We start from the raw sequence: 14,331 nt of genomic DNA, 5'->3' as shown, positions 1-14,331 counted from the left end.
ACCTACTACTTGGAAAATGATAAATGAAAAGGAAGACCAGGTGGAACCCTTCGTTTTGGCCCCCAGCACTCATCACCACCATGGCATAAGTAACCCATACTTCGTGGTGTATTAATTGCTGATCTGTATTGCATTATAATGGGAGAGGGCTTCTTGCTATTTCTATTAGAGGTCTAAGACAGCAAGAACGGAGTGAATTGGCAGAGTTTGGCAGCCAGAAGGCTTCCATACGTAGGTAGTTCACACCTTACCCGGTGATGCTATGGGATATAGTGCTGAATGTGCCCATAATCTGGTGTCGCTGTAGAGTCTGATGACATATTCCTGAAGGTCTAAGATTGATTCAGATTGTGTGCTAGCTTACTTCAAGTTGCTAGGATTAGGGGGTAGGTAGGTTCAAAGTCAGAATCTTTTGGAAGCTTTAGATTCTGTTTATGCATTTTATGTGATTCAGATGAATGATAAACTGTAACATACCTCGGAGGCATATGCTTCATATAGCTGTTGTAATGTCCTTCCCAACACACTGTTGGTGGTATTCATTAGTTGCTTACTCCTCCTCCAGCTTCTGGTTGTAGAGTCTAGGTATAGGTACTCTAACCCCGTCTGTCTGCTTTCCTTGTCTTGCCTTTTAGGTAACTTATAAAAGGCAAACCTAACAAAGGAAATAATTATGAATTACTAACACTTATTGACAGCTTCTCTGGTGACAGCCACTGTATTAAGCGTCTAACTATATCATTTTACTTATGTTCCCTAAGTCTAAGGAAAGGGATTTGCTCAGGATTTCTGTCTCTTTTCTCGCCTTTATTTTTCTCCTTCCCAGAAAGGAATGTGACTCTGACTGGATGTGTCCTAAGACATCAACTGGCTTAGGGTGGGTAGGGTCCCTGTTGTGGAAGCCCATGTAGGTTGACAGTGGCTCTCTTTTGTTTCCACATGCCATATGGCTGCACTGGGGAGAGAACGAAGCCCAGGCCTGGACTGGAAAGGCCTTGGATATGTTTTTCTCTTCTGCCCCAAGTGCTTGGCACGCTCATCTCTTTGCAGTTGGCTGGCTGGGTCCGAGATTTGGGTTTGGCTTTCAGAGTAGACAGAGGCTCCCTTGAGTCTCTGGCCTAGGCCACGTTCTTTAGCTCAGTTTTTCAGACCGCTCTGCATTGAGGATTCAGGGCCAAGACCAGCTCATTAAGCAAGCATTTTGTTGTCCTTACTATTATCTCCTTGTATATCTTCTTTGCGTATCTCACAGGGAGGGGAGGCGGTTGGGCCTGTATGGCAGGTAGGCACTCTTGGATCATGTAACCCCGGGGCTTCTCAAATGTGCTCTAGTCACATTTCAGGCCAGATCATTCTTTGTTGTGGGGGCTGTCCTGTGCATTGCAGCACCCTGGCCTCTACCTATCAGATGACAGTAGTCCTCCTCAGCTATGCCAATCAAAACCGTTTCCAGACAATGTTGAAAGTCCCCAGAGGGCAAAATCACCCGGGTCTTGCCAAATACTCTCTAATAGCAAAAATCCCACAATGAACCATCAAATACCCACAAGGAGGCAAACATTCTAATGCATTCACTATGACCACACGATGACATCTCACACTGCCCGTGAATGCTTCATGTTATTCACTTGGTTCTATTCACTCTTATGCTTCCATTTATTTACACGAGCTCTTTCCTGCCCTGTGCATGCGTTCTTACTCTCAGAACAGGGTCCTCACATGTGTCAGGAAACATAAAGTTATTCTTTGGTGCCGACCTGATGTTGCTCTGCCCTTTTACTCTCACAGTGAGTTGTAGCAGCTCGAGACTGTGCCTCCCCGTCTGCTCAGCTCAACATTCTCTCTGACGGGTATTGCTGAGTAATGTGTCCATTCATTTGCAGCAAAAACAAATGTTATGTGTTGATCACAATTTGGTCGCTCACCAGTGAAGGGTTTGAGAACCATCAGGGTCACGGCGTATCAGTTGAAAACTAGTGCTTTTAGACATTTTTCTTGAGTAACCATTTCCAGTTATATTCTGAAGTTTCCTCAATCTGTTTGTAGCCCACACCTCTATGCTGAGGTCCAGATAAGCCTAAATGCAGAGATATCCCAGAGACTTCCAACTCCATATTTTTGAAACCAAGTTTACAATATTTCGCTCCAACTCTGCTCTTCTCCTGCAGACGGGGAACACATCCACGCAGTCAGAGAAGCCAGCAATCTGAAAGTCTTTCTTAACTTCTCCCTCTCTCCTACGACCCTCAGCCCATCTGTTACCGAGTTTTCCCAGAGTGTTCCTTCCTCTTTATTTCTCTACCGCGTCTTTAAACTTTAAACTGATGAGGTCCACACATCATCTCATCTGTAATGCTGCAAAAGTCCTGGTGAGTCCATGACTCTAGACTGGTCTCCATGCAGTTGGCCTTCAACGTACCACCAGTGAGCTTTCTAAAATACAAATCTGACTACGTCACATCCCTGCTGGAAGGTCTTCGGTAGCTCCCTTTGACAGTCAAATTCAGACGCTGCAGCCCAACACACAAAGCCCTTCATGACCTGGCCCTCACCGCTCACGGAGCTTACCTCCTGCCATCTCCCACCATTCTCCTGAAGCACCAGCAACACTGTTCTTGAACCTTCTCCCCTGCTTTTTGCCTCTGTGCCTCCCCATTGCTCCCTCATTGGCTTGAGATGCCCTTGCATCTCCCCTGTTTTTCTAACCAGCTCACGGGGTGCCTGGGTGGCTCAGTCGGTTAACCATCCGACTTAGGCTCAGATCGTGATCTCACCGTTTGTGAGTTTGAGCCCCGCATTGGGCCCTCTGCTGTCAGCGCAGAGCCTTCTTGGGATCCTCTGTCCCTCTCCCTCTGCTCCTCCCCTGCTTGCTGTCTCTCTCTCTCAAAAATAAATAAACATTAAAAAAAATCTAACCAGCTCATAATTGTTCTTAAAACTTAGCTCAAAACTAGTTTGGGGGCTCATGCTCCCTAGAGGCCCCATCTATACCCTCACCACATAATTGAGCTCCTTGAGGGCAAGTGCTATGTTTCATTCAGATTTGTATTTTCAAACCTCAGCACAGGGCCTGGCATGAGCTCAGTAACTGCTGAGAGACTGAGTGTCTCTGTGTTCTCAAGCCTGAAGTTTACACAAAGCTTGATGCCAATCATAATGCTCAACCTAAACACCCTAATTAAAGAGTGAAAAAGCGATCAAAGCGGTAGAAGAATCCATAACCATAATGCAATGCTGTGTTGAGTCTCTTCCACAGCGTGAAGGAGGCCAAGGACCTACCACCCACTCCTGTGCTCCTGTGCTGCCCTAATAAACAAGGTTAACCAAACACTGCTGTGTTCAATCAAGCCCTCTTTCTCATTCTCAGAAGGAGAGGCACAAGGTCCCGTGTCAGAAAAAAAGCAATCTGCCTCCTCTCCTTTGCAAATCTCTGAAAGGATGTTGGAAGGGTCCCATTAGGGAAGGCGCAATGCAATGAAAGGAACCTGCCAACTGGCCCCCCACATCTGGGGCCACGGGCCTTGGCCCGCTGGGAGAAGCGAATCAGGTCCACCAGGCACTGCTTGGCAGCTTTCTCAGGTGGAAGTTCCTTCACTCAGGACCTCTCTGGATATTTGGTCCATGTATGTACTTTAATTTCCCTTCTTTTTAGAAGGGAAAGGGAGGGGGAAGACTCCTTGTGGAACTTTACAGTGAGCCGGTTTGCCTCCCATACTCTGGCTTTCTATTTGCATGCACAAATCCTTCCGTTTCATTTACCTACCAATCCACGGCTTTGCCTTCTTCATTTCTGCACGATATTGTTGTCGCCTCCAGGACCCCAAAGAGGGCGAAGAAGAGCAAAGGAAGGGCTGTTCTTAGAAGTCTGGCTGTCATTTTTTTTTTATCTGCCACCTATATTCCACACCACAGCAGGAAACTTGCCCCCCGGACGAGGAGTCTGAGTTTCAGGTCTCACTCAGGCTGTGCTGGCTCTGATGTTTTGTTTCCGTTTGCCTCTGCTGTTCGCTGTTCGGGCATTTTCAGAATGGGGCGAACCTCATGTAATTGTGTGATTCTGTCACAACATGCCAGCGTGACTCCGGATGCCTTTGTGCTGACTAGTTTGCAAAGTCATCAAAAGTCCCAGAGAGAAAAATGGGATATACAGTTAACTCTTCTGAGGGAACATCATGTACTACGAAGTTCGCTGGGCAGGGAAACTCCATGTTGATAAGTAGAGGTTGAATTAAATGTATTTCATGTTATCCCCTCACGATTAGCCTCTCTGTGAGTGAAAGCAAATGCTTGCAGTTCACACATTAAGCAGAAATGACAAAACCTTAAGTCTTAGCAAACATTAGGATCTATCACTTCTAATATTCTCAATCTTAAGTAAACTTTTCCTAAAGTGGACTTCAAAGGGTTGCCTTAAAGAGCAAGTTAATTATATTCTACGAAAGATGTTTACGTATTGCCTCCACCTCTGGTTTTAGCCATTCAACTTGGTGCTCTACTTTTGAGAGGCCTTGGTGTCCAATTGGTTGTAATGCAATCGGGTAAACATATTGACCGCTCACCCTTCAGGTCAAAAAAAAAATGTTACAAACATCTGTTTTGCCCAAACTATTCTTTCTCACTCTTGAAACTAAATTTGAAGTTGAAAGCCAAGAGAAAATGGCCTATTACCACAATGACTATAAAAAGGTGAGACCATTCTCCTTTTTACAGGAGGGGAGGGAGGAGACAGGCATATGAAAAGGATTTCCTTAAGTGTGTGATGCTTTTGACTCACTTCTTAAAGATGCTCTCATAATTAGGAGCACTTTACCAGAAGGACAGCTCTGATCTATCCCTTGGATTATGGATCCAGACCAGTCACTTAGGGACCCACACCAAACTGACATCTTGCAACTCAGATCACTTCTGTGTTGAACTCGAATTGTTCAGGATTCAGGGTTCGTAGGAAAGGGAGGGCCTGAGGCTCTATTTCTCCTAAGACAGAGTTTTGTTTGGGGTGTCTGGACCATGTACCCACATTTTCCTGTGGTGCTTGCAAAAGGGGCAGAATTCTGGGTCTTAGCCCAAACCTGCTAACTCAGAATTCTCCCAGTTGGGCTTAGGAATCTACATTTTTTATAAAGTTTGTGGTGATGCCAGTGCACTCGAAACTTTGAGGCTTGCTGCCCTGAGCCAAGGCTGTACCTTATCTGACAGGTTTGCAACCAATCAAGTTAGAAAAAAACAAAATAAAACAAAACAACATTTTTTTTCTGATCATTCCTCCATGAGTATCATTTTGTTTTATATATGTTTTTATTGCGTTCAGAAAAAAAGATTTCAGCAACTGCAAACTTTTCATCAATTTTTAAAAATTTTTGGGGCGCCTGGGTGGCGCAGTCGGTTAAGCGTCCGACTTCAGCCAGGTCACGATCTCGCGGTCCGTGAGTTCGAGCCCCGCATCGGGCTCTGGGCTGATGGCTCGGAGCCTGGAGCCTGTTTCCGATTCTGTGTCTCCCTCTCTCTCTGCCCCTCCCCCGTTCATGCTCTGTCTCTCTCTGTCCCAAAAATAAATAAACGTTGAAAAAAAATAAAATTAAAAAAAAAATAAAAATTTTCATAGCATGAGGTTTATTTTTCTAAGTTAAAATGAAATAAAATTATTTTTATCTTGTGATAGCTTTTGGTATTACAATGGTAATAGCTAAGTACATGAGGCTTAGGATTTATTGATGCATTTAGAGAAGGTAAGCAACTTGTTTGCAGTTATGTAGACTAAAGAACCTTTGTTGAATAGGATATAAAGTAATTCCTATTTTCTCCTCATTGTATGCTTAGCACAGTGCCTGGCCAAAAGTAAATGATCCACAAATAATAGCTAAGATTGTTTTTACTATAACCTGAGCCCTTCCTGTGGTTGGGGGACATCTGTGTTAGGATGCGATTTGCTAAATCCAATTTTATTTCAAAGTCTGGAAAAATGCTGTTAGGTTACTTTCTTTCAGATGTAACTTTCAGGAAGCTTTCTTCTTATCTCTCCTTGTCGCTGACCTGATGGCGCTGATTGTCAGTCAACAAGCTTTATTATGCAATCACCAGGTATCAAAAGCTGTACTGAGGGGCTCCAAGGATTTCAACATTACCCTAAAGCCTAGATTCCAGTATGTCCTGACTTTCCCTAAAAATGGCAAAGTACTGTTATGGAAAGAAACTGAATTTGGTGGACGGAGAACATGCAAACAGGATAGAATGGTTTTCACGTTACCCTCTTTTGAAGCCCGAGGAGCATAAGATTACAAAAATACCACATATACCTTCACGACATGATTACCTCTAAAAATAGTAGAAAATCCCTTCATTATAAGTTGGCCCAGTGTAGTGAACAAGGTAGAGTTCTTCACTTGGTAATAGGCTTCTTATTTTATAGTTGAAGGTTTGTATTCATTCATCTAGTAATTCTGGAAAACCTCAGTCCCGATCTCTTTGAAATTGTGCCTCTTCCACATTCTCTCTTGTCATATTGTCCTGGTACATTCTATGTCTCTTGCATATATTCCGTCTCCGGTGTCTTCATTAATCCTGATTCTTTATTTGGATCTATCTATCTTTCGGTTCTCAAGTTCTCTCTTTGGCAACATTAATCTGTTACTTAATCTACCTCTTTCAAATATCTAATTATTTCTTCAGTTGTGTTAAATCTGTTCCTTAATGCACTTATTAATGCATTAAGAAGTTCTTTGGTTTTTTTTTTTTTTTTTTCTTCAAATTTACTTAGTCTTTTTTCTGGTCTCTTGTTTTTTGCTCAAGAGAAGGTACCCCCTTGTCTCAAGAAGGAGCTATGCTCAGGGGCGCCTGGGTGGCTCAGTTGGTTAAGCGTCTGGCTCTTGGTTTCGGCTCAGTCATGATCTCACAGTTTGTGAGTTCCAGCCCCATATCGGGCTCTGTGCTGACAGCATGGAGCCTGCTTGGGATTCTCTCTCTCTTCCTCTCTCTCTGCCCCTCCCATGCTCGTGTTCTCTTTCTCTTGAAATAAATAAATAAACATTTTTTAAAAAGGAGATATGCTCAGTCTTCTCTTTTTATTTCTGTAAAGATAGTAAATATATTATTTTATATTTTGTGTTTGGTGATTCCAGTATCTAGAGCCTTTGCAGGTCACACTTCACTGTCTGTTGTTTCTGCAGCTGTCTCTCTTGACACCTTGAAAGCTACCCTGTGTGCTTTTTTTTTTTTATTTTTGGCTGTGAATTCGTATTCTTTGAAGCTTTATCTGTAAGAACTTTTTGAGATTGAGATTAAGTTGGGTTTTTCCACACGCTGGTCTATGCTGGCTTCATGAAAGTTTAGTCATCCTGTGAGGACTTCTGGAAGTCAGGCTGCCGGCTTTGTTTAGTTATTTTCAATAGCTTTTTGAGGTGTGATTTACATGCCAGAGAGTCTATCTCTTTAACTTAATGTTCAAACTTTTACAAGACCACTTCAGATACTGGATAAAATCTAGAATGTGAAAAACTGAAGGAAAAAGTTGATACTCTTGTTGCAGGAGGAAGGGGAGGGGACTTGAATTATTTTGATGAAAATCGATGAGACAAGCAACATGATTCAGGCATTTGTAAAACAAAGAATTGTTCATGAAAAATGTTAAAGGAAGCTGTAAGTACAATTAAAGGAAGAGGGTCAGAAAATTTTATTTTGTTAATTCCTACTCATCATTCATAGCTCTATGGATGCCAGTCCCTCCTGGAAACTATCTTTGATCTCTCTTAATCTGGTTTAGGTATCCCAGACTTTGCTGTATTTGTTCAATTAGAGCAATTATTACAATGTATTCTAATTACTTGGTTACTTTTCTGAGTCTTCCTCTCAAGAGCGAGGGTCAGCCAAATCTGGCCCACTGCCTGTTTCTATAAAGTTTTATTGGAACACAGTGACACCCATTCACTGATGTATTACGTATAACTATTTCTGCTATAATGGCAGGGTTGAGCAGTTGCAACAGAGACCATATGGCCCGCAAAGCCTAAAATACCAACTTTTTGATTCTTTACTGAGAAAGTTTGTTCTAGTATATAACCCCTACCTAGTGTATAATGCCCTGTATCAGGGCAGAACAATGTCTGACTGGTTTGCTGTTGTATCTCTAGCACTTACCATAGTGCTTATCACCTAGAAGGGGCTGAATAAATATAGGTGAATGAATGGATTAAATGAAAAAGATTTCAGTGATTTCTATTTTGGGGTTATGTGGAATTTAGGATGAATTAAATCTAATCAGATAAATAAATAAAAATGAGTATGTAGGTAGGTAAAATCCCATTTTAAAGAACGTTATTATAATGTTTTGTCAAGGAGGCAGCTGGGTATAGTGAAAATAATCAGGCAGACCTGGGTTCCATGCCTGGCCCTACCTCTTACACGCCATGTAGTTAACCTCACGCCAAACTACTTAACCTCAACAGTATCAACTTCCTTTTCTAAAGGTGGCTCATGATCTGTACTTTCATAGCATATGCTCTCAGGATTCAGTGAGATACTGTGTGCATAGCCTGTGGCACATGACTAATGCTTATTAAATGCTCATTCTTCCCACCTTGTTTCCTTTTCTTCTGTGACACGGCTTTTTTCTTTATCTTTGCAGATGGACTAAAAAGGGTCCTTTGGCGATGTGGTTTTAAAGACCACAAATAAACCTATATTGCTCATGTTTGCAGTAGTCCTTACCCAGATAAAAGTCAGTGTTTGACTCAAAGGTAGCATCTTGTTATTGAAGACACCAAGCTGAATTTTCATTCTGCCCCAAAGGGCAGTCAGCCTTTCATTCTCCCCGTACTTTGCAAGGTGAACAGCCTTGCCATACCCACGGAGTCCATGTGAGCTTAGAATTCCCCTGTAATTTTAACAAATGACTAAAGTTCCAGAAAAAGTGGTGGTTTGGGCAGGGGGTACCTCTGGGCGTTGGGTAAGTTCAGCCTGGTACAGAGTAAGCAGAATAAGGCTCTTCAGTCTCAGAAGCGCTCTTTTTCCACTGTACGAGCCTGCCTGTTAGCTATGTGGCTTTGGGCAGCTCACTTACCATCTCTGACTTAGTTTCTTTTAAAATAGTGTTCTTCCTCTTAAATTGCAGGGGATTTTGTTTGTTTGTTGTGTGTGTGTGTGTGTGTGTGTGTGTGTGTGTGTGTAGTAGATAAGATAATGTAGATTCCAATGAGTGGAATTTAAAAAATGGCATAGGAATTCAAGTTTCTGCAGTAACATGGCCATTTCTCTCCTGTTGGGATCAGAATGGTTCCCTTCTTTCTCTAAAGAGTGGGCTAACCATCAAGGGGGTATAGGGATGCTGCTTGTAGTGGGAAAGAGCGTGCCATTTGGAAGCAAATGGACTGGGCTCTCCTTTCCTACCTCTGTCACCTAGTAACAGTGTGACCTTGGCAGGACACCTAACCCTCATATCTCCCGCGGTCAAACTTGGATCAAAATATCCACTTCACAGGGTTCTTACAAAGGACTAGAGGGAATAATATATGCAAAGTTCCTGACATATATGAAACCCTCACTAAATGGTTGTTTTTATTTTCAAGACTTACACATTTGGAAAGAGATTATCTTTCAATGTGTGCATTTCAGTAAAATTTTCTTCTAACTGCATTCTTGGAGGTCTCCATCACTTCTTTGCTGTGGAATTTCCTGCCCCCAATCCGAGAGGCTCCTGAGGGGTTTCCCTGTTTCAGTTCCCAGCCCTAAGGCTATTGGTGCTGTGGAGAGGCCGGCAAGAAAATTAGCATTGCCTCTGACATTTAGTGATGAGTTTCTCTTCCTTTGTAATAGGCAGAAGTATGAAAATAACTAAGCACCTGTAAATGGATTCTTCATTAGGTAACAGGTCACCTTCTTTCTACCATCATTATGCATATGACTTGTTAGACTGTTTCTGAAGCATCTGCTTGACAAATCCTTTTAGAGTCATACCCCCTTGCTAGCAAAAATAAGCCATTCTGCAGCTTAAAGCAACATGACATTTTCTGCTAGATATCAATATTTTTCCATCTGACATTGAGTAGATCCGAGGCAGCCAAAAAAATACCAGCTGCTTCTAAGGTTATGATTCACCGTTATTGTTCTTATCCTTATGTATTGTTAAGATCCACCAAAGCGATACTAAAATGGTTCGGATGAGTGTTTCTTTTTCTCACATTAGTTCAGCATCTTTCTCTGAAATCTTTTTGTTCATGAATGCCCAAGAAAACGTCAGGCAAAGGAAAAACCTGGGCACAGAATTGGAAGAACTTCTCCAGCACATTCCAAAGACAGAGAGAGAGGCTTGTCTCCCTGCACAGTTCTTCCATCCGGACACGCTGCAATGGAGTTGATTTTTATGCCTGTGTGATAGGACCTAAATAGCTGTACCACTTCTACATTTCTCTCCGTTATAGAGGGAAGACACGAGGCTTACAGAAGCTCTTCAAAGACTTAAGAGAAAATGCTAGTCATTTTAAAATTTAAATTTACATGGGGTACTTGGGTGGCCCAGTCGGTCAGGTGTTCGACTGTTGATTTCAGCTCAGGTCATGATCTCACCGTTCGCGTGGGGCTCGGTGCTGACAGTGCGGAACCTGCTTGGGGTTGCCTCTCCCTCTCTCTCTCTGCCGCTCCCCTACTCGCTTTCACGAAATAAATAATAAAAATAAACCTAAAAAAATAAAATTTGAACTTACAAAAAAAAATTTTTTTTTAAATCTTCCTTAATATTTTCCACCTCAAACCTATCCACTGTGCCTTCTAGAAGTTAACAGATTCTTGGCTAACAACCTCTCGTCCTGTAGCGATAACCACTAGCACTTTCACCATGGCCTGCAAATAAGAGAACACTCACTAGCTCATTACAGAAGTGAAAAATAAGATTAATTTAAAATCTCTGAGAGTTCTCTCCAGTCTTACTTGCAGATAAGTAATGATTTCCATCCCCTTATCTTTCAAGACACGTCTAAGAAAAAGGGAGTTTTCTTTTATAGAGCCTGGTAAAGATGTATTCCTTCTGATGTTCTATCCAGAGTTTTACTCTGGGAAATTGAGTTTCCTTTTGCGACTTTGTTTTCTGAAGCCACACGAGCCCAAAGAAGGACAACTGAAGTATGAAGGCAGAAGGACGCCTTATACTAGCAGCAGTCTTTCTGGATTGGTGTGTAACCTGGGGATTTCTCTCCAACAGTGATTGGAAGGACCCTTTGATGCAAAATTCGACTTCTAGTTATTATTTATCAATGATAATTAGGGCTAACATTTATTAAACACTTACTATTTGTCAGGCACTTTTCTGAGTGCTTTTTCTTTTTCCTCATGTTATCCTCACAGCAATCCTGAGAGTGGGCACTACTCTTATACCCATTTTATAGATGGAGGCATTGACCTCCAAGTACAGAGCTAATAGGTGGCAGAACAAAGACTCACTCACACCTGTGCTGCTTCATTCCAGAGCCCAGAGCCTACCCTCTCAGCCACCTGCCAACCCTCCAGATGAGAGTGACCTTTCATGGTATCTCATTGTGCAGCTATCATGCACGTGGATCTCTGCACCATACTGTGCTTTATACAGGACAGAGTTCTGGCACCTACTTCCGGTTTCTTGGACTACAGAGCTGGGGGGAGTCTTATTGGGGGGACAGCCTCATTTCTGGTCTGGACCGTTATCTGTTCTGTCGGGTCCTACCAAGAGACTTCCGGGCGTCCCACACCGTTCTTGTTCCCTTCTGCTCCATCCTCATGGTGACGTCCTTTTTCTTCTGACTTACTACCCAGCAAGTGTAACGACTCAAGCTCTGCTCCGGTCAGGAGCTTGCTGAGGAGCGCTTACCTCTCCTGTGTACCTCGTGCAGAAACTCCGGGAGGGCTGCGCTGTGCGGAGTGCTCTGTCTTGTTAAGCAGGGTGAGCACTTTGTGCCGCATGGCTGACTCTCTCTACACTCAGTTTGGTCCTTCCTGGGCCTTTGTTCTCCAGTCGGCTGTGCCTGTGATCTCCAGGCCGTGGTGATCAGACGGCAGATGGCGCCTTCCCCGCTTTCCCCAGAAGTGGAACTTCCTGATTGGGGTTTGAGCTGAAGTGGCAATTCCTGTATTGAAATCTTTTGGGTGTTTCTTGAACTATTCCGTGTCACCACGCAAGAGGTGGAGGTGGGGGTGCACCATTCATACGTTCGCAACGCGTTTATTAAGCACCTATTTGTGTTCTAGGCACTGTGCTGAGCACTGGGGTTGCCGTGACAACTGAGAATTGTTCCTGCTTTCATAATTTCCCATTTTTGGACAAATCAAACACATGATGAGGCAATTGCAATATAATATGATAAAGACTGTGATAAGGCGATAACAGTATTGCCAGGGCATACAGAAGGGGCACCAGACCTTGAAGGGCGGGCTGGCTGATTCCCCGAAGGAGAAGTGGCATCTGAGACCTGAAGGATGACTAGAAGAAGTTAGACAGGTGACAGAAGGGGTCGGTAGTTGGGCAGAAGGAAGAGAAAGGGTGTTCAGGAAAGAAGGAATAGCATATTCAAAGCCTACAGGCAGAGAAAGGCTGCCGAGCCTGGGCAAGTACAATCAGCTCAGGATAGCTGAAGCAGAGTTTGAAACAGGCTGTGGCAAGATGAGAGCAAAGTTAGGGATCTGAAGGGTGGCTGTCACTGAATCTTTCTTTAAAAAAAAAAAAAATGCTTATTTGTGTTTGAGAGAGAGAGAGCCAGCAGGGGAAGGGAAGAGAGGATTCAAATTGGCTCTGTACTGACTGCAGTGAGCCCTATGTAGGGCTCGAACTCACAAACCCTGAGATCATGACCTGATCCAGACTCAGGCGCTCAACCGACAGAGCCACCCAGGTGCCCCTGAATCTATGTGCCATGCAGGAACCGCTTGCTTTCACAGACCGAGCTACCATAGCTTAGGTATTTAATGGCAGTGGATAGGACTGAGAAGTAATATTCATGTGTATCCCGGGGCTGATGGACAATCTCGGAGACCTTTGGTTCTGGATCCTCGTTCATGCCATCCAGGGGCCCCCAGCCAGCCAAGTGCCTTCCTCCCCCAGGTGGAATTCCTTGTGGCTCAAAAGACACGTCACAGTCTTCCTCTGACTGCTGCCAGCAGTGCTCTCTACTCTAAAAACCGGTGCCTTTACTCAAAGTCCCATCTACTGTCTCTGCTGGGGCTGTGCCCACAGCCAGGCCTGACGTGGCCACTTTTGCCGGGGTTGACCTCACTGCAGCTAGGTACTAGGAACTGAGTCAGGCCTTTCACCAGCAACTCCTACAAGTAGGGGTGGTTATCTCCATTTGTACAGCTGGGGAAACTAAGGACTCAGAGCCAACAAAGTATTTGTTGCAAGCCACAAAGCTGTAGATGGCAAGATAGAGTTTGAACGTGGTCTGATTCCAAAGCCCCTGCAACCACAAGCAGTGACTCTTTCCCCATCAGTGTTATAGTTCTTATTAAGATCCTCTAAGTCTGCTCTTTGAGTTTTCTCATTGATCCTTTCCTGGAAGATGAATCCCTCCAAAACTGGGTCAGAGGCTTTTAAGGGGCCTTTCCAAGAGTTGTCCCTTAAATCAGGAGCATGCCCTACCAGGAATGCTGTGTCCCCAAGACTGAAGACAACCTCCCATATCTCCCACTTTCCTTTAGAACATAACAATAATTTCTGATGTTGGCTAGTATTTTACAACTCCTCCCAGAGGATCTGGTGATGCTTTATGTAAACAAATTTTTAGGTAGCCTATGTGCAATTAGCAGGTGAGATTCCTTCTTTGTGACCCTCCCCAGACTCTCACTGCATGTGAGAGTCTGCATGTTGTTTTTCATTTACTTTTATTTTTGTCACTTTCTGGCATTATCATCTTAATGTTCAATTTTGATGCTTGCCTCTTCTTTCAAACACCAGTAAAGCCCAGGGACAAATCTTATGAATCCTAGCAGTGGAGATGGATGTATTTGCTCGTGAGAGCGCCAGCTCCAAATAAGGGCACTAATGAGTCAATCACCAGGCTTTTATTAAGTGTCTGTTTGCTAAAAGCATAGCTTTTCCTGCAGCCAGATGGCCTGGCTCTGCACTCCTGAAGGGAATCTGGACCCTGTCACTAATTACTCTTCTTCCCGGCAGCAAGAAGAGGAAGCAATTTTCAAATTTTTTTTAGTGATCATAGGGCATTTTCTCCAGAATATCACTCTGTATAAAAAAAAAACAAGATATAATTATTTTCAGTTAACATAGTCACACATTTTTGTAGAAGAATGGCAGTCTGCATAGTGGTTAAGAGAATAAACTTTGGAGCCCACGATCTGAGTATGAATTGTTGGCTCTATCCTTTA

General features: G+C 43.4%; 2 protein-coding genes across 6 annotated transcripts in view; one reads left to right on the top strand and one right to left on the bottom strand.

Annotated features, from left to right (window-relative positions):
- Window positions 1–14,331, bottom strand: part of DNASE2B (deoxyribonuclease 2 beta) — a 76,191-nt gene that overhangs the window by 11,743 nt on the left and 50,117 nt on the right. The window contains exons 1-2 of one of the 3 annotated variants that reach the window (XM_045478065.1): window positions 6,311–6,900; window positions 478–655 (exon numbers count right to left, since the gene is read on the bottom strand). In XM_045478065.1, the coding sequence (XP_045334021.1) occupies window positions 478–543 (66 nt within the window). In that variant the 5' untranslated portion in view covers window positions 544–655; window positions 6,311–6,900. Of the gene's footprint in view, window positions 1–477; window positions 656–3,763; window positions 4,405–6,310; window positions 6,901–14,331 lie in introns of those variants that run through there. The other 2 variants (XM_045478063.1, XM_045478064.1) reach the window with 2 other exon arrangements.
- The window catches only part of LOC123598138 (uricase), an 81,350-nt gene that overhangs the window by 44,672 nt on the left and 22,347 nt on the right, over window positions 1–14,331 (top strand). Inside the window, exon 1 of one of the 3 annotated variants that reach the window (XM_045478072.1) lies at window positions 3,380–3,623. The exons of 1 other annotated variant lie outside the window; for it this stretch is intronic. Coding sequence is in view for 1 of the 2 variants with exons in the window: in XM_045478069.1 (XP_045334025.1) it covers window positions 4,579–4,686 (108 nt within the window). In the remaining variant the exon portion in view is untranslated. Of the gene's footprint in view, window positions 1–3,379; window positions 3,624–4,565; window positions 4,687–14,331 lie in introns of those variants that run through there. One more of the 3 variants, XM_045478069.1, reaches the window with a different exon arrangement.

The sequence above is a fragment of the Leopardus geoffroyi genome, chromosome C1, assembly GCF_018350155.1.
Source record: "Leopardus geoffroyi isolate Oge1 chromosome C1, O.geoffroyi_Oge1_pat1.0, whole genome shotgun sequence".
In the NCBI taxonomy this organism is placed as follows: Eukaryota; Metazoa; Chordata; class Mammalia; order Carnivora; family Felidae; genus Leopardus; species Leopardus geoffroyi.
Note: the sequence above shows the minus strand (reverse complement) of the source record. Positions and strands in the feature narration are given on the sequence as shown.